General features: G+C 38.9%; 1 protein-coding gene across 5 annotated transcripts in view; it reads right to left on the reverse strand.

Moving 5' to 3' along the window:
• The window catches only part of LOC122560502 (katanin-interacting protein), a 137,591-nt gene that overhangs the window by 47,836 nt on the left and 69,199 nt on the right, over nucleotides 1-20,556 (reverse strand). For all 5 annotated transcript variants that reach the window (XM_043711165.1, XM_043711169.1, XM_043711164.1 and 2 more), the window contains 4 exons: nucleotides 11,675-11,899; nucleotides 9,389-9,526; nucleotides 3,911-4,994; nucleotides 1,145-1,888 (listed from right to left, as the gene is read on the reverse strand). In XM_043711165.1, the coding sequence (XP_043567100.1) occupies nucleotides 1,145-1,888; nucleotides 3,911-4,994; nucleotides 9,389-9,526; nucleotides 11,675-11,899 (2,191 nt within the window). The remainder of the gene's footprint in view (nucleotides 1-1,144; nucleotides 1,889-3,910; nucleotides 4,995-9,388; nucleotides 9,527-11,674; nucleotides 11,900-20,556) is intronic.

The raw sequence follows: 20,556 nt of genomic DNA on the forward strand, positions 1-20,556 counted from the left end.
TTTGTTGAGTTTCATGGAGTGTTTCTTCCTGTGATGCTCTGTGAGATTTCTTGCCATACCATTCCACTCCAAGATTTCTCACCACAGCCCACGTCATTCAGGGATCCATAATATTCCACCCTCAGTATGCAATACAATTTGTGATTCTACAATTGGACCTTATTTGCTAAATAATCCAGAGAGTACTAAGATATACACTGACAAACAATTTAAGATTGTCAGGCTCATAGTAAGCTGCACTTGTATGTGCTGAGTGCTACACATGTTAATACACAGGGCTTGTTCTTGCAGACAGAAAGAACACATGCACATATTACACTTGTTTCAACCTAACAAAACAGGCAACAGCCTTCTCTGGTCACTTAGGGCAATGCCATAACCAATTCACTCACTATAAAATTGAACAAAATTTTCAGTTAACTGCAATTAGCTAACTTTTGCATTCTCCAACAAAACTTGTTATCATTCAAAATGTACCTTTCAATCAATCCGAGCTCAACCTTTTCATACAGTAGAAAGGGTTGCTTTCCCTTTACGTTGGTCTTTCTTGTGATTTTTCTTCATGAGTACAAGTGAGAAACTTGAACATAATGTTAATTTTTTCAGCAATATCCAATAGTGTTCTTCCACATGCCTACTTAAAAAGTACTTATTTTCTTGTAATATTCCCTCAAAAGATTTTCCTTTAGAAAGATCGAACAGATCTAGACGTTTATGAATAGGTTTTATTGGATAAATAACAAGAAAATGTTTTCAGTTTTCATGAATCCAAAATAAAGGCTATAAATAAATAATGGTCACCAACGAATATATAAAAGGAATTCGAGGGAACCTTATTGCCTGGGGAGTGGTTAGAATGTGGAACGCATTATCACAAAGGGAGTAACTAGCTCAGATATACTTCAAATAAAGAGATAAGGAAGATAGGAATTGAAGAATATGAGGATGTTGTTGAAAGAATAAGGGTGTATAGTTAGTAGATATAGTTAGTAATGACTATTTTAGCCAAATGTAATGCTAAATAATTGACTGAATAATTGTTTACTTGATGCTAACAAGACAAAATAAGGAAACATTATTTTACCTGCTGTGCCAACTCAAATTAAACATAGTACAGAAAAAACAGGATTAGAACATAATTTACCTCCATTTAAAGTTCCTGATGCTTTGGCTATTTCTCCTCTAAAGATCAGTTTCCCATCCAGTAAGATTTCAACATCTTTAATACCACGGAAAGAATGTATTCTCGATTTGTTGTAATTCCAAATTCGAATCATTGCCACGTGACAGTGAGTTACAAAGTCAATATAGATGAAATGGGATCGTCCTGGAGTGAAAGGTGCAAGCCAGAGATGCATATCATCTTGCGTCCTGTTTACACCATCAATCAAATTTGAAACAACCCTTGGATCTTTGCCATAAGCAGGTAATATGTTAATATCTGCTGGATCTGCTCTTATTTGTACTATTTGTACAGGTTCTCCGCTTGAACTGAATATTTCTATTCCATTAAGTCCAACATAATGTCTATCACCCCAAGTTGATGTAATATTAATAATTAAACGACAGCCAAAAGGCAAAACTGGAATTTCAAAATCATCACTTCCATCATCATCCCTTTCAAGGTCAGTTGTATGTTCTTCCTTTCCCTCTTCAACTTCATGCATTGATTCTTGGTACAAGGATTTCAATCCTGTTTCTCTTCCAATTCTTTGCTCTTGCAAAAACTCATCAAAAACATCTCCCTCAAAATCCAAGTTGGCTATCCGACCTCGCTGTGACCTGTTAAACTTTAATAAAGAATCCCATGATTCCATCAGTGTGTCATCCTGCTCATTTTGCCACTTTGGTCTTGTAGACCCTGATGTCTTTGAAGTTTTCTGATTTTCTAAAAAAGCCAATATAAAAGGTGAATTATATAGAATGGGTTTCAATTCTTACAAGTTCACTTTGCAACTTGAACAGTGAACAACACTAATAAAACAGCAAAATACTATGACTGTTGGAGATTCTAAGCAAAAACAGAAAATTTTGGAAATCCTCAGCAAGTCCAACAGCATGGATGGAAAGACAAACAGAATTAATGTAGATTACTTTTGTCAGAACCAGGGGGACTTAGCTAAAACACTTTTTAAAAAGGCATGGGGGAACTAAGAAAAAGGAAGTTCAATGAAAAAGTGGAAGATATGCAAATAATTTGCAAATTAAGTTCAACATAGATAAAAATATTATATATTATATATTACTGACACACAAAAGAATGAGAGAAATTGCATCAGCAATGCCTGTACTACATTTTCTGGATTCAAAAGAGAATGGTCAAACAAATGCCAAAACTTCTCTTAAAGCCACCTCCAAAAGTATTCAGACACTACTCCTGCAAAACCAACACTGATGGACTGGATACACTCCAAATGGACAAAAACTATCTTACCTCCGAGGTCCCATTTTCTCAACTCTCAACTAGTCAGCTTTCCAGAAAAGGGAAAAGAAAATGCTACAAATATACTTTGAAATTCTCCTTGAAGAGTGGCACCATTGACATTAAAATGCTGGGAGGGTGCTTGCTATTAATAATTGAAAGTTTCAGAACAGGAGGGAAAGGAGAGACATTGAAACCAAACAGAAGTAGGGAATAAAAGACACCTTAAACAATTACACACTCACTCGATGTTATATTTTACATAAAATAGAGGATTGTAATGTTGACTATACTGCTCTGAAGTATATGGAGATGACTATCTAATAGCAGTGAATAAATAATGCCTGATGTCAGCAGAATAAATGTTTGATCCAGGATATTTAGGATTATGGAACCCTAATTCATTGCTTAAACAATACTTTACAGCATGAAATTGAAAATTTTGATCACTAAAGTAATGTACCAGATTGCACAATGTAAAGTCATATCAATTCAAAATTACATATTGGCACAAATATTCTAACGATCACAGAATCACTGGAGCAGCACAGACTGAAGTTATGTGTTGGCACCGTGTGAAATCTGTGACCTTGCTGATTCTGTAGAAATTGCCCAGGAATTGAAATCCTCTGATGGAAAATCCACTGTGTTTGGAACCCTATGTCAGAGTCCACTAAAGTCAGAGAATTCAGTGATTCTGACTTGCTTAAAAATTAATAATGACCCTGAAAATGTTAAGGTCAAAAACCTACTCAACTTCAGAATAACTGAATATCCAACTTGAATGACCCCCCAACCACATGCTCTCAACCCCTAACACCCCAGACCTGAACCTCCTCCAGGTCAACCTGACTGGGCTCAAATCCCTTCCCTTACCACCAACCCAACACAACTGAGATATGCCTGAACCTGCTGGACCAAATATGCCCTTGCCTGACCTATTCTAAGGATCCTACACTCCCCATCCACCTTGCACCGTAACTCCAACCCATTCACTTACCCGTCTGCCACCTTATCCCCTCACTTATTTTTCCTCAGCTGCTATAAAAGTGCCTTTGGGACCTTAAATTCCTGAAATTCCAGAAGCAAGTATTGCAAAAAAAAAGGAGAACACTACTCATGTGCTGGGTGAATTACTCCCTGATTTCCTCTGATGGATGCATTTGGGAGAGGTCAACCTTGGATTCTTAACCACAAAAATTGCAGACAGATAAGTGGATAATATTAAAGGGGTCTTCCATTGGTCGATTCTGTTCGGATTGCAATTAAAATATCTTGCCCAATAATATGGATCTTAAAAACTCTAGATTTTAATTAACTCTAGATTCCACATCTGATAACATAGACACAGTATATCTTAATCCATTCCATTTACTAATTAAAAAATGTACATCCATTTTACAATAAAGCTAAATAAACTGTAGTAGAATAGGTTTTAAAATGACTAAGAAAAAAAATGATACAATGACAGATGATTAAACCACTTACCTATTTTAAGAAGTTCTTCAGTTTCACTAACATTAAAAAGTTCTTTATGTCTGGCACTCTTCATAGAGCTTCTCCTTCCACTAATAGGAAAGTCAGTTCTTTGATTCTCCTCACCCTGTGACGAGGGCACATAACAGTCACTTTCATTGAAGTCGTCCAGAAAATCTAAATAATTTTTGTCAGTAAGTACTTTGCCCTTGTCATGAGAGTTGACTAACTTTTTCTTATTACATTTTAAAATCTTGTCAGTTGGACCAATTGAGTTTTTGTAACTATTGTCAGGGTCAGATAGATCAGGCCAATTACAATTTGCCTCATCAGATTTAGCTGAATTGTTGTCAACTTTTAAATCTATCGGTGTCTCATTATTGAGCCATGGAGGCTTTTTCCGTTTACTTTGCTTAGGTTTTTCATTCTCTGGTGATTTTAGCCATGATGGTATTTTTGAAGCTGATGGCATATCTGTTATTTTCTTTGCTGATATTTTCTCCTGCTGGTCTTTCATGACTGGTTCTTCATCAGAATAAATCTCTTCTTCCCTATTGGTTTCTGAAATATTTACCCGCTGGAGCGATATCTCGACTGAAACTGGAGCTGTTAACATTATGTCTTCCTCCACAGCAGAAATTCTGCACTTTGGTGAATCAATCGAATAAATGAATGCATTCTTCTTATTTTCTAAATTAGAATTTAAAAAGAATGAGGAACTTGCTTGATGTGGAGAACCAATATTAAGATTTGTTTTTGAGTTCTCAATTACATTAGCTTGATCTTCTGTATCACTCCCACTGAAAGCATCAATTGTATCTCTCTCCTCTAACCTTGAATTTAGAAAGAACGAGGAATTTGCTTGCTCTGGATGCTCAATGCTTGGGTCTCTTTCTGAGCTCACCCTTTCTTCAGTTTGTTCTTCCATATCACTCCCACTGGAAGTATCAAATGTAGCTTTGCTTTTGTTGGTTCTCAAGTCAATGGTTGTACTGTAATCAAACACTTGGTTTCCACAGCCTTTTTCAAGTTTTTCTTCATATACAAGATTACCGTCCACATAAATCCTCACATCCTTTGCCCCAACATCAAGCTCCTAAAGAAGGAATTTAAGCAATGAAGCAATTTACAATGTTATAAATGCATTAAATTAAAAAAAAATACAATGACTTTTAATGTGATTTGTTACTTATAGATATAACAAGAAAACATTTAACTCTTTCAATCCCACTTCGGCTTTATCATACATTCAAATAAATAGTTTGAATAACATTCTATTCTCCTATCACAGTATCCACTTTTCTCTTATACACTTATTCAAGTCAATTCTAAACTCAGGTTGTCAAAGCGTGCAAAGAATTTTCATTTTCTTTTCAAAATATCTTACATTTAGCATGCATGGTTAATCCCCAATTCCTGACTGATCCATTGCTGGAAACAATCTGCTGCTGGTCAGTTATTGCTATTCTTCATTGCTTTAAGCACTACCATCATATTGTCTCATCTTAATTTAATATGTCATAATCAGATTAATAGCTACAATTAAGACACATTTTATCACCTTCTTTTATTTACATTTTTTGAAAGCAACTGAAAACTTAAAATAAATTCTTCACCCTACTCAACACTTTAGTATGGTTGAGAATTTGACTCTGTTCTAAATTTAGACAAGACAGGTTGGCTCCTCGTCACCTGACTACAAGTTTTCATATTCTACCTGACTCTCATTAAGATCAGGAATTCATTGCACTGAATATGTATTCAATTTTGTAAATGTTTACATAAATATCTAGAAGAGAAAAGTTTGGAAGCCACAAAATTGACTTGAGATCTTTTTTATTACAAATGTGAATTTGTACTGAGTTCATTAATAGCGACAAGATATGAAATGCAATATAACTTTATTTAAGCACTTAATATATTCTTAATTACTTTTATGAATTGTATTTTGTGTTTAGAGATAAAAACAATATCTAAATTTATTTGTATTTTTCAAGTGTAATTCACTCCTATGCCTACTAACCTATAACTTCTTGAAGCCACAGAAAGTAGCATAAAGAAATGTTCAATTCTTTTTATAATTGATTTTATAAACAGAAACTTAAATATTCTAATAAGTAACAAAAGCAAGTCAGAGACTTAACACCGTTAGGTTTAAACTTTGTTCTAATCTACAGTACATACCACGATTATTTGACTTAATTTCTTAAATATCCTTTGTAGACTCTTAACATTTGTCTCTCAACGTAGCACAAAGACACCAATAAGCTGTACATGTTATTTTGCACACGAGTTCCTCGGATCAGGATAAGCAATATCACATTCTATTGCTATTATTGGTGGAGTGCAAGTAAGGATAAGCTTAATAATCCACTGCATTAATCTCCTGGCGTTCTACATTCTACTCATTTATGTATCCTGTCAATTGGCTGAACTTCAATGCCTTATGAGATTTTCTATTATCTGTTCCATAGTAAGGCAAACAGTGTCAAAATTCTCATTACTCCATTACACAGTAGACTGGAAACAAAGACTTTATGGTGGGACAGTTGATGAGTAGTGGAGGACTTTCAACGCAATTTTTCAAAGTGCTCAGCAGAAGTATATTGCAGTGAAAAGGAAGAATTATAAGAAAATCATAATCTGCCAAGGGTGTCTAAGGAAGTAAGGGAGGCTTTCAAATTGAAAGAGAAGGCATACAGAGTGGCCTAAGAACTTGAAGAAACTAGAAGATTGGGAAAACTTTGAAGGTCAACAGGAAGCCACAAAAAGAGCTATAACGAAAAGTAAAATAGAACATGAGAAAAAAACTAGCACAGAATATAAAGACAGATAGCAAAAGTTTCTATAAATATATAAAATGAAAAAGAGCGGCTAAAGTAAATATTGGTCCTTTAGAGGATGAGAAGGGGCATTTTGTTATGGGATATGATGAAATGACTGATGCACTGAATAAGTATTTTGTCCTTCACAATGGAGGACACTAATAACATGCAGGTAATTGACAAAAAGACAAAGGTAGGTGAGGATCTGGAAACAATCATTATTATGGAAGAGGCAGTGTTGGGCAAGCTAATGGAGCTAAGGAGAGACAAGTCTCCTGGCCCTGATGGAATACATCCCAGGGTCCTAAAAGAGACGGTGGGAGAAATAGCAACTGCACTTGTAGTTATTTTCCAAAATTCACTGGATTCTGGGGCTGTTCCAGCAGATTGGAAAACAGCAAATGTAACGCTACTGTTTAAAAAGGGAGGTAGACAAAAGATGGGGAATTATAGACCAGTTAGCTTAACTTCTGTAGTGGGGAAGATGCTTAGTCTATTATCAAGGAAAAAATAGCAAGGCATTTAGATAGAAATTGTCCCATTAGGCAGACGCAGCACAGGTTCATGAAGGGCAGGTCATGTTTAATTAATCTTTTGGAATTCTATGAAAAAATTCAGAGCAAGGTGAACAATGGGGACACAGTAGATGTGGTGTTCCTAGATTTCCAAAAGGCTTTTGACAAGGTGCTGCAGAAGAGGCTCCTGCATAAGACAAAGATGCATAAAGTATTAGCATGGATAGAGGATTGGTTAACCAACAGGAAGCAAAGAGTAGGGACAAATGAATGCTGTTCTGATTGGTAATCAGTAACTATTGGCGTGCCTCACGGATCAGTGTTGGGACTGCAATTATTCACAATTTATAGAGATGATTTGGAGTTGGGGACCATAGTGTGTAGTGTGTCAAAGTTTGCAGATGACACTAAGATGAGTGACAGAGCAAAGTGTGCAGAGGACTGTCAAACTTTGCAGAGGAACATAGATATATTGAGTGAGTGGGCAAAGGTCTGGCAGATGTAATACGATGTTAATAAATATGAAGTCAGGAGTAACAGTAAAAAGGATCATTATTTGAATGGTAAAAAGTCGCAGCATGCTACTATGCAGAGGGACGTGGGTGTCCTTGTACATGAATCACAGAGGGTTAGACTGCAGGTCCAATTAGGAAGGCAAATGGAATTTTCCCCAACATTGCTAAAGGAATCAAGTTTAAAAGCAGGGAGGTTATGTTGCAGCTGTACAAGGCCACACCTGGAGTACTGCATGCAGTCTTGGTCTCCTTACTTGAGAAAGGATGTAATGGCACTAGAGGGGGTGCAGAGGAAGCTCAATTGGTTGATTCCAGAGTTGAGGGAATTGGCTTATGAGGAGGGACTGAGCAGATTGGGATTATATTCATTGGAATTCAAAAGAATGAGGGGGGATCTTATAGAAACATACAAAATTATGAAGGGAATAGATAAGACAGCAGTAGAGAGGATGTTTCCACTAACAGGTGAAACGAGGACAAGAGGGCATAGCCTCAAAATTAGGGGGAGCAGATTTAAGACTTAATTAAGAAGGAACTTCTTCACCCAGAGGGTGAAAAATTCCCTGCCCAGTGAAGTAGTTGACACTACCTCAGTAAACGTTTTTAAAGGTAAAATAGATTTTTTTTAAACAATAAAGGAATTAAGGATTATGGTGACAGGGCGGGTAAGTGGAGCTGAGTCCATGAAAAGATCAGCCATGATCCTATTGAATGGCAGAGCAGGCTTGAAGGGACAGATGGCCTACTCCTGCTCCTAGTTCTCATGTCCTAATTACATGTTTTAAAGATTACAGAATTTGTGCACCTCCCCAACCAAACACCTGATACTAATTATTTTTAGCGGGATATTACTCTTAACCCCCTATACATTAATAGCACAGAGGTGGAATGAGTGGAGAGTGTCAAGCTCCTGAGAGTGGTCATCCACAACAAGCTTTCTTGGACTCTTCATGTGGATGCACTGGTTACAAAGGCCCAACAATGTCTCTTCTTCCTCAGGCAGCTGAGAAAATTTGGCAAGACGGCAAATGCCCTTGCCAACTTTTATAGGTCGTCATCGAGAGCATTCTGTCTGGATGTATCACTATCTGGTATGACAACTGTACCATTCAAGATCGGAGATGGTTACAGAGAGTGGTGAACTCGGCCCCGGACAATCACAGAGGCCAACCTCCTATCTATTGAATCCATCTACTGGGGCCACTGTCAAGGAAAGGCCACCAGTATTCTCAAAGATCTATCCCACCCTGGCAATGCTTTTCTAAAACCTCTACCATCAGGGAGAAGGTACAGAAGCCTGAACACACACACCAGCCGGTTTCGAAACAGTTTCTACCCTACTGTTGTTATAACACTGAATGGACTTTCAAACTCTTAACATTCACCTGTACCTGTATTTTTGTTTTTGCCGCTGTTTACCTATTATTTAGTTACCTATGCTATTTAACTACCTGTACTGCTCGCAAGACAAAGCTTTTCACTGTGCCTTGGTACAATAAATTCAATTCAATTCAATTCAATTTTAGGAAAACCCATATATTCTTCTTAATTGGTAAATCTTATTTAAAGGTTTACCTTCTAGGACATACCTTGTTATAATCTGCATAAAAATAGGAAAACACAAAAGCAACTCACATTGAGGCTTCTATTATAATTCCAAATCTTGATCTTAGAAATACCGAAGAGACACAATTTGATTGGGCTACGTACAACAAAATATAACTGAACAGGTGGATGGAAGGGGCACGTCCACATGTGACGCTCCTTCGTGGTCTGTGGAAAGAGGAAAGGTTATTGAGTTAAGCTTTTCTTAATTGCCACAGAGGGAAGAACAGATTTTTTTTTAGAATATCAATATAATTAAATGAAAAACAAAAAAATTAAGAAATGTAGAAACCAATATAGAATGTCAATAGGCAATTACTTCAATGGGACATTGCTGTCATAAAAACGACATCTTAATTCTATGATTCTACCTTATAATTTGAATATTGCTAAAGTCTAGTCTGCATTTTAAATTGCTCAGAACAAGTTAATATTTGTCGAAGACAACTAAAACATAGTACTTTACCAAAGATATTTCCTATCTTTGTGAATCAATTTAATACTTATTAGTTCTGACCAAAACTAGAGAAAATATAAAAGAAAACAGCTCTCTCAACGTTTGGACACCTTTGTTTGAACCTGCCTGTTAGGCTAAGCTTTTAATCCTTCTGCTAATATCTCCTTCTTTGGTGTGGGCAGCTTCAGAACAAGTTAAATATAGGCTTTTAAGAGTAATGGAACCTTCTAGAATTTGTTTCTTTCGTTTGGATCTTAAAATGGGATTTAGAAACATTAAAGTTTAAGAAACTGCACTATAGTTAATAGGTGATTGATTAAGGTGACAGCCTTATTTAAGATTTGGAGATGGTGGTGTTGGACTGGGGTGTACAAATTAAAAATCACACAACACCAGGTTATAGTCCAACAGGTTTAATCGAAAGCACTAGCTATAACCTGGTGTTGTGTGTTTTTTTTAAGCCTTATTTAAGACCTCATTTTTGTCACCTAGGCAAAAGTCCTATGCTTAGGATTATAACCCATGACCGATGCCAAGATCAGCAAATATTGGTTGTGATGGAAAATCTAGAAACTTTAAAGGACAATGGCTTTGCAGATGGAGGATCGTTCAGGAAGAGAGACAGTTTTTCTTTTAAGCACTTGACACAGAGGAAGGCAATAGGGAAAAGTCTCTAGTACTCTTTGCCCTAGTTATATTACTCATTGAAATTGAAAATGGGAGGATATGAGCAACTATGTAGAAAAGGTCAGGAACATGAGACATGGAGAAATGAACAGAGGACCTGCTTTTGGGCTGACCACCACTAGAGAGGTGAAGGACATTATGAACCGCAGATCAGATGCATACTAATTAATAGCCTTAAGTAGAAATATTCTCATTTTTATGGAGTATGCATGAGTAATGAATAAAAAGATCATGTACTGCCAGTTCTCCTGATTTGGAAATATTCTATTGACAGTATAGGGATACTCTTTATAATTCACTTCTCATTTTGTTTGTATTTATTTAATTAGTTATTTATTCATTCCTTTGTAAGATGTTGGCATCACTTGCTGAGCCAGCATTAATTGCCCTTGCCTATCCTCCCATGAGGTGGTGGTGAGCTGCCTATTTGAACCACCACAGTCCATATGGTGTACAGACAACCACAGTTAAGAAGGGAGTTACAAGATTATGACCCAGTGATAGCAGAGGAATGGCAACATAGTTCCAAACCAGGGTCGTATATGGTTTGGCGGTGGTGGTGTTCCCTTTCATTGCCTACTGTTTGTGGTTCTAGATGTTAGAGGTCAGATGTTTGGAAAGTGCTGTCAAAGTTTCTTAGTGAGATATTTTACTGCATCTAATGCTGTAGCCACCATGTATCGATGGTGAAGGCAGTAAAAGTTGAAAGTGGTGGATCAGGTTCTACTCCAGCAGGTGGCTCTGATCTGAATGGTGATGAGCTTCTTCAGTGTTGTTTCAGCTGCATCCACCCAGCCAAGTAGTGAGCATTCTGTTACATTTACTGAAAAACCAAATATTGTACATTGAAAGCCATGAGACTCCATAACAGAAAGGGAGTGAAACAATTTCTTGTGGAGGCTGGTATTGTGGAGCAGCCAGTTATTTAAAATGTATTTCACCTCACTTTTTATTTAATCTTCAGATTGTTAACATGTAATTCAATTTGGAAGTGAGAAAACAACACATTTTAAACATGAAAATCTAATTTGACAATTAGGTTTAGCTTTTCAACATATGTAAATGAGCAGTTATTTATATCATTGGAATTAAAGATAATTTATTTACATAACATAGTTAGAAAGCAACTTTCTCACGGAATACCTTTGTGTTTACAGATCAACTTAGCTTACCTTTGTCTTTCCATTCACTAAACGATTCAAATTCCCAGGACTGTGAGCATTTCTGACATCAACATCATGTGGAGAAACAAAAATCTTCTGATGTTTTAGATCAAAAAATTGTACTTCTGTTAAGCCGACTTTGTCAATGTTGCCCCAGTTTGACAAAATTTCCAGTGTGACATAAATTATGTCCTTCACCAATGTATTGCCCGACGTGCCATTACTCTGTTGAGTCTATTAAAAAGTTGAAGTTGCATATGTTAAAAATTGAAAATTATGGTACTCTATCAGATTTACAAACTTTCCGTATATAGAAAAGAAATAAAACATTGTTTGGATTATTGCAAATCTGGAAACTAGAGAACAGCTGTTCATATCCATTTTTGTTTTACTACAATATTTATTTCTTGGTCTCTGGACTGACACTTCAGTGCAGTTCTGAGGGAGGATTGCATTATTGAAAGGAGTGCCATTCAGATGGGGCTTTAACTATTTAAGTGGGCATAAAATATTTTTGGTGTTATTCAAAGAGGAGCAGGGTGATTCATCCAATGTTCTGAAATATTTATTTCTCGACCGATATCATCAAGAGAGTTGTTTGTGGAATCCTGCCGCATGAAAACTGATGACGACGTCTGCCCGGAGAACAATAGTGAACACACTTCAAAAAGTAAAAGTAACCGGCTTTGCATTTCCAAGCTTCTAAATGGTGAGTTATAAATGTAAGTTCTTTTCTAGTTGCACTTTGTGAAGAAAATATATATAAATATTTGCTGTCGCCTAGTTTAAAATATTAACTGCTATAAAGATTGTGGCAGTAAAAGGATGTTCATCTAAATTTAACAATGTTCTCCATATGTTTTCAATTCAAATGTCTGGAATTGGACTACATCAAATTTAAGGGATGGGGTGGAGAAATCAGATATGTAGGAGAATCTCAAATAGTGTTTTGAAGTGTAAAAGGACAAGGGAGTCTTGGAATACATGTCTACAGATCGTAAAAGGCAGCAGGACAGGTTGGCAGATTGGTCAAGACGACTTTCATACATGATCTTATTATTTGCCTTTGGCATGCACAACCTAGATTTCGCCTTTGTGCCTAAAAGGATCAAGGAATATAGGAGGAGGATGGGATTAGGGAACTGAGCTTTATGATCAGCCTTCATGGTATTGATTGGCGGGGCAAGCTTAAGGGGTTGAATGGCCCTACTCCATCTTCTATGTTTCTGTGCAACGTCCCCAGGTTCACTGAAAAGACTCATGTTGGGTGGGAGAGAAAGCTTTGGCTTCAGCCAAAGAGGCTGTAAATAGGCATGGGCAGGTTTACTGAGTGTGAAAGCCATTTGCAGACGGAATATAATGTGGAGATTTGTCTATTTGGGTAAAAATTTCCAAACTAACTCAGTGACATGTCAAAATCTGCTCACTATCCAGTCTACACTTTCAGACCCTCCTGAGGGAGGGCAATTTTCTTACTGTATATCATAACATTGCAACATAAAGCTACTTAATACAACAAAATTTGTATCATCCCACCCTATAGTATACTTTGTTGTCTATATCATGTGAATTATATTTAAAACATTGGCAAATGGAATATAATATGATTAAATATGATGCAAGTTTGTAAGAAGAATAGAAAAAAAACAATGTTCCAGTTGAAAATGGTGAGAAATTACCAAACATTACTGTTAGGGAGTTCGTATGATTTTGCACACAAATATCAGAAAGTTCACATGATGAGAGGACAATAAGAGGACAAATGATACATTGCCAGTTATGTTGAGGTTGTACGGGATGTTGGCGGGGCCTCTTCTAGATACTATGTCCAGTTCTGGTTGCCCTGCTTTAGGAAGAATATTATAAAGCTGGAGAGGGCTCAGAAGAGATTTATCGGGAAGTTCTTGGGAATGGAGGGCTTGAGTTATACAGAGAGACTGGGACTTTTTTCACTGGAGGGTAGGAGGTTGAGGGGTGACCTTATAGGGGTTTCATGAGGGGTACAGATAAGGCGAATAGCAGGCGTTTTCTCCCCCCGAGGGGAGAAAATTAGGGGGCATATTTTTAAGGTGAGAGGAGAAAGATTTTAAAAATAGATGAGCACCAATTTTGTTTTACGCAGAGAGTAGTCTGTGCGTGGAATGAACTTCCAGAGAAAGTGGTGGATGTGGGTACTGTTACAATATTTAAAAGACATTTGAATAAGTACATGAATAAGAAATGTTTGGTGGGATATAGGCCAAGTTTATGCAGGTGGTACTCGTTTAGTTTTGGATTGTGGTTGGCATGGACTGGTTGGACAGAAGGGTCTGTTCCTTGGTGTATGATTCCATGACTCGAAAAGAAATTCCTTTTTTAAAGGAGTTTCAGAGCATTATCCTGAAGAATTCCAATGTCATATTGCTACATAGTATCAGAATCAGTTAATAAATTTCAAATACATAAACCAACAGTAACGAGTGAGTGAATGTTGGCTATTATTTAGTTAACTATACAAGCTGGTATATAAACTGGGCTCTGTGGCTCAGTTGTAGTGTCCTAGGTTCAAGTCCCACCTGCTCCAAAGAAGAAAAACAACAAAGAAAATTACAGCAAAGGAATAGGCCCTTTGGCCCTCCAAGCCTGCGCTGATCCAGGTCCTCTATCTAAACCTATTGTTTATTTTCTAAGGGTCTGTTTCCCTTTGCTCCCTGCCCATTCATGTACCTAATTAGATTCATCTTAAATGACGCTATCGTGCCTGGCTCTACCACCTCCACTGGCAATGCATTCCAGGCCCCCACCACCCTCTACATAAAGAACTTTCCATGCATATCTCCCCTAAATGTTTCCCCTTTCACTCTGAACTCGTGACCCCTAGTAATTGAGCCCCCCATTCTGGGGAAAAAAGCTCCTTGTGATCCACCCTATTTGCACTTCTCATGATTTTGTAGACCTCAATCAAGTCCCCCCTCCATGTTTCAAATGAAAATAATCCTAATCTACTCAACCTCTCCTCACGGCTAGTGCCCTCCATACCAGAAAACATCCTGGTGAACCTCCTCTGCACCCTCTCCCAAGCATCCATATCCTTTTAGGAATGTGGCGACCAGAACTATATGCAGTATTCCAAATGTGGCCGAACTAAAGTCCTATACAACTGATGAAATGACCTGCCAACTCTTGTACTCAATTTACCGTTCGATGAAGGAAAGTATGCCGTATGCTTTCTTGACCACTTTACTGATCTGCGTTGCCACCTTCAGGAAACAATAGATCTGAACATTCATATCTCTCTGTACATCAATTTTCTCCAGAGGTTTTCCACTTACTGTTTAGCTTGCTCTTGAACTGGATCTTCCAAAATGCATCACCTCGCATTTGCCCGGATTGAACTCCATCTGCCATTTTTCTGTCCAACTCTCCAATCTATTTTCTCTGACAGTCCCCTTCACTAGCTACTACTCCACCAATCTTAGTGTCACCTGCAAACTTGCTAATCATACCATCTATACCTTCCTCCAGATTATTTACATAAATTACAAACAACAGTGGTCCCAGCACGGATCCCTGTGGAACACCACTGGTCACAGGTCTCCATTTTGCGGAACTCCCTTCCACTCCTACTCTCTGCCTCCTGTTGCCTGTCAGTTCTTTATCCATCTAGCTAGTATACCCTAACTGAAAATGTGTTGCTGGAAAAGCGCAGCAGGTCAGGCAGCATCCAAGGAACAGAAGAATCGACATTTCGGGCATAAGCCCTTCTTCAGGAATTCTTCAGTATACCCTAACCCCTTGCGACTTCTACTTCCCCATCAGCCTACCATGGGGAACCTTATCAAACGCTTACTGAAGTCCATGTATATGATGTCTACATCCCTTTCCTTATTAATCAACTTTGTCACTTCCTCAAAGAATTCTATTAAGTTGTTAAGACATGACCTTCCCTGCACAAAACCATGTTGACTATCACTGATAAGCCCATTTTCTTCCAAATGGGGATAGATCCTATCCGTCAGTATCTTCTCCAGCAGATTCCCTACCACTGATGTCAGGCTCACCAGTCTATAATTACGTGGATTATCCCTGGATAAAGGAAGCTGCAAAGATATAAGAACAACGAACAAAGAAAATTTACATCCCAGGAACAGGCCCTTTGGCCCTCCAAGCCTGAGCTGATTCAAATCCACTGTCTAAACCTATCACCCAATTGCTAAGGATGTATACCCCTCTGTTCCCCATCTACACATGCATCTGTCCAGGCACACCTTAAATGAATCTACCGTGCCTGCCTCTACCACCTCTGCTGGCAATGTGTTCCAGGCACCTACTACCCTCTGTGTAAAGTACTTTCCTTGTGTATCCCCCTTAAACGTTTTGCCTGTCACCTTGAATGTGTGACCTCTCATTATTGAATCCCTCACCCTGGGAAAAAGCTTATCTCTATCTACCTTCATGATTTTGTAGACCTCAATCAGTCCCCCCTTCAATCTCCTTTTATTCTAATGAAAATAAACCTAACCTACTCAACCTCTCTTCATAGCTAGCACCTTCCATACCAGGTAACATCCTCGTAAACCTTCTCTGCACCCTCTCCAAAGTTCCACATCCTTTTGGTAATGTGGCGATCAGAACTGTACACAGTATTCTAAATGTGGCCGAACCAATGTCTTGTACAATTTTAACATGACCTGCCAACTCTTATGCTCAATACCCCATCCAATGAAGGCAAGCATATTATATGCCTTCTTGACCACTCTGTCTATCTATGCAGCCACCTTCAGGGTATAATGGACCTGAACTCCCAGATCTCTCTGCTCATCAACTTTTCCCAAGGCTCTTCCTTATACAGTATAGTTCGCTTTACAATTAGACTTCCCAAAATGCATCACCTCACATTTGCCTGGATTGAACTCCACCTGCCACTTCTCCATCCAACTCTCCAGTCTATCTAAATGCTCCTGTATTCTTTGACAGTCCCCTATCCTTTTTGCTAAGGCCCCAGTTATTTCCTCCATCACTTCCCTCAGTAACCTGGGATATATCCCATTCGGACATGGGGACTTGTCCACCTTAGTGCCTTTTAGAACACCCAACACTTCCTCCCTTCTTATGCCGACTTGAGCTAGAGTAATCAAACATCTATCCCGAACCTCAACATTCGTCATGTCCCTCTCTCTCTGACTCCACGCATAACTCTCCTTCTTTGTCCTTGAGTGGGCCAATCCATTCTCTAGTTACCCTCTTGCTCCTTATAAACAAATAAAAGGCTTTGGGATTTTCCTTAACCCTGTTTGCTAAAGATATCACAGACCCCTTTTAGGCCTTTTAATTCCTCGTTTCAGAATGGTCCTGCATTCTCGATATTCTTCCAAAGCTTTGTCTGTCTTCAGTCACCTAGACCTTATGTATGCTTCCCTTTTCCTCTTCGGTCTTCTCACAATTTCACATGGTTCCATAATCTTCCCATTTCTATCCCTCATTTTCACAGGAACATATATCTCGTGAACTCTAATAAACTTCTCTTTAAAAGCCTCCCACATATCAAATGTGGATTTACTTTCAAACAGCTGCTCCCAATTCACATTCTCCAGCTCCTGCTGAATTTTGGTATAGTTGGCCTTCCCCCAGTTTATCCCTCTTCTTTTAGGACCACTCTCGTCTTTGTCCATGAGTATTCTGAAACTTACGGAATTGTGATCACTATTCCCAAAGTAATCCCCTACTGAAACTTCAACCACCTGGCCGGGCTCATTCCCCAACACCAGGTCTAGTATGGCTCCTTCCCGAGTTGGACTATTTACATACTGCTCTAGAAATCCCTCCTGAATGCTCCTTATAAATTCTGCTATATCTAGACCTTTAACACTAAGTGAATTCCAGTCAACGTTGGGAAAATTAAAATCTCCTATCACCACCACACTGTTGCTCCTACATCTTTCCATAATCTGTTTACATATTTGTATCTTTATCTCATTCTCGCTGTTGGGAGACCTGTAGCACAGCCTCAACATTGTTACCGCACCTTTCCTATTTCTGAGCTCTGCCCATATTGCCTCACTGCTCAAGTCCTCCATAGTTCCCTCCTTCAGCATAGCTGTGATATCCTCTCTGATCAGTAATGCAACTCCTCCACCCATTTTACCTCCCCCTCTATCCCACCTGAAGCATCAATATCCTGGAATATTTAGTTACCAATCATGCCGTTCCCTCAACCAAGTCTCAGTAATAGCAATAACATCGTACTCCCAGGTACTAATCCAAGCCCTAAGTACATCTGCCTTACCTACTATATTCCAACAAATTGTATTCAAACAAATGCACCTCAGACCACCAGTTCCTTTGCGTTCATCATCTGCTCCCTGCCTACTTTCCCCCTTAGTCACGCTAATTTAATTATCCAGATCTTTACAGGCTTTAGTTACTACCTCCTTCCTGTCCACGAACCATTTGGTTCCCATACCCCTGCCACATTAGTTTAAACCCTTAGTGAGTTTTGAGAAGATTTGTAGCTCAGGTTGAGGTTCTGGATGTAGGTTTGCTCACTGAGCTGAAAGGTTCACTTCCAGATGTTTCATCACCCTACTAGATAACATCTTCAGTGGGCTTTAGGCGAAGCACTGCTGATAATTTCTGCTTTCTATTTATATGTTTGGGTTTCTTTGGGTTGATGATGTCATTTCCCATGGTTAAGTCACTTCCTGGTCTTTTTCTATGGGGATGATAGGAATGCCATGCTTCTAGGAATTCTCGTGTGTGTATCTTTGTTTGGCTTGTCCTAGGATGGATGTGTTGTGCCAGTCGAAGCGGTGTCCTTTCTTCTCTGTATGTAAGGATACTAGTGAGAGAGGATCATGTTGTTTTGTGGCTAGTTGGTGTTCATGTATCCTGGTGGCTAATTTTCTGCCTGTTTGTCCAATGTAGTGTTTGTCACAGTCCTTGCATGGTATTTTGTAAATGACGTTAGTTTCGCTTGTCGTCAGTTTAGGGTCTTTCAAAACAACAACAAACTGCCATTCCTCGATGTCACAGTTGAGCCAACAGCCAACGGGAAACTTCAAACCAGCGTCTACAGGAAAACAACACATACGGACCATATTGAACTACAGAAGCAATCATCCCAACATTCACATATGAAGCTGCCTCAGAAATTTACTTCAACAAGCTAACACACACTGCAGCACAGAGGAACTACGCAGAGCAAAGGAAAATCACCTATACTGTGTATTCAAAAAGATTCCAATGAACACAGTCCACCGATTTCTCAGCAACACACCCAAATAAACAGACAAAACACGTCCAGAAACCCTAGCCACTCTCCCCTACATCAAAGACATCCACATTTTAGATGTGGGAGGATTTCAAAGATAGGTTAACGGCAGTGCAGGATAGCCATGTCCCGTTGAAGGCAAAGGATAGGAAGGGCAAGATTCGTGAACCGTGGATGACAGGAGAAATTGTACGACTCGCCAAGAGGAAAAGGGAAGCGTACATAAGGTTGAGGCAGCTGAGAAGAACAGGCCCTGGAGGAATATCGGAAGAGTAGGAAAATCTTAAACAAGGAATCAAGCAGACTAAAAGGGGTCATAAAATAGCTTTAGCTAGCAGAATTAAGGAAACTTCCAAAGCGTTTAATTCTTATATAAGAAGCAAGCGGGTAACTAGAGAAAGGATTGGTCCACTAAAAGATAATGAAGGCAGGCTGTGTGCCGAACCTGAGAGAATGGGTGAGATTCTGAATGAGTACTTTGCCTCAGTGTTCACTGAGGAGAGAAACATGATGAATCTTGAGATTAGAGATTGAAGTTTGATTAGTCTGGATCACGTTGGCATAAGTAGGGAAGATGTGTTGGGTATGCTAGAGGTTATTAAGGTGGACAAATCCCCAGCACCGGGTGGGATCTATCCCAGGTTGCTGAGGGAGACGAGAGGGGAAATAGCTGGGGCTCTGACTGATATCTTTGTGGCATCCTTAAATACAGGTGAGGTGCCGGAGGACTGGAAGGTTGCTCATGTTGTCCCCCTGTACAAGAAGGATAGTAGGGATATTCCGGATAACTACAGACCAGTGAGCCTGACGTTGGTGATGGGGAAGTTGCTGGAGAGGGTACTGAGAGATAGGATCTATTTATATTTGGAAAAGAATGAGCTTATCGGTGATGGACAACGTGCGGGGAAAATCGTGTCTTACCAACTTGATAGAGTTCTTTGAGGAAGTGACCAAGTTTTAGATGAAGGAGTGGCTGTTGATGTCACATACATGGACTTTAGTAAGGCATTTGATAAGGTTCCCCATTGTAGACTAATGGAGAAAGGTGAAGTCTCATGGTGTGCAGGGTATTCTAGCAGGTGGATAAGGAACTGGTTGAGCAACAGGAGACAGAGAATAGTAGTTCAAGAAAGTTTCTCAAAATGGAGAAAGGTGACCAGTGGTGTTCCACAGGGGTCAGTGTTGGGGCCACTGTTGTTTGTAATTTACATAAATCATCTAGAAGAGGGCACTGTTGGTATGATCAGCAATTTTGCAATGACACAAAGATTGGTGGAGTGGCAGAAAGCATAAGGGACTGTCAGAGAATACAGGAGGATATACATAGACTGGAGAGTTGGGCGGAAAAGTGGCAGATGGCTTTCAATCCAGACAAATGTGAGTTGATGCATTGAGGCAAGACTAATTCTAGAGCGAATTATACAATGAATGGAAGAGCCTTGGGAAAAGTTGATGGGCAGAGAGATCTGGGAGTGCAGGTCCATTGTACTCTGAAGGTTGCTGCACAGGTGGGTAGAGTGGTCAAGAAGGCATATAGTATGCTTGCCTTCATCGGACGGGGTATTGAGTGTAAGAGCTGGCAAGTCATGTTAAAATTGTACAAGACATTGGTTCGGCCGCATTTAGAATACTGTGTACAGTT

The sequence above is a fragment of the Chiloscyllium plagiosum genome, chromosome 21 (assembly GCF_004010195.1).
Source record: "Chiloscyllium plagiosum isolate BGI_BamShark_2017 chromosome 21, ASM401019v2, whole genome shotgun sequence".
NCBI classification, from domain to species: Eukaryota; Metazoa; Chordata; class Chondrichthyes; order Orectolobiformes; family Hemiscylliidae; genus Chiloscyllium; species Chiloscyllium plagiosum.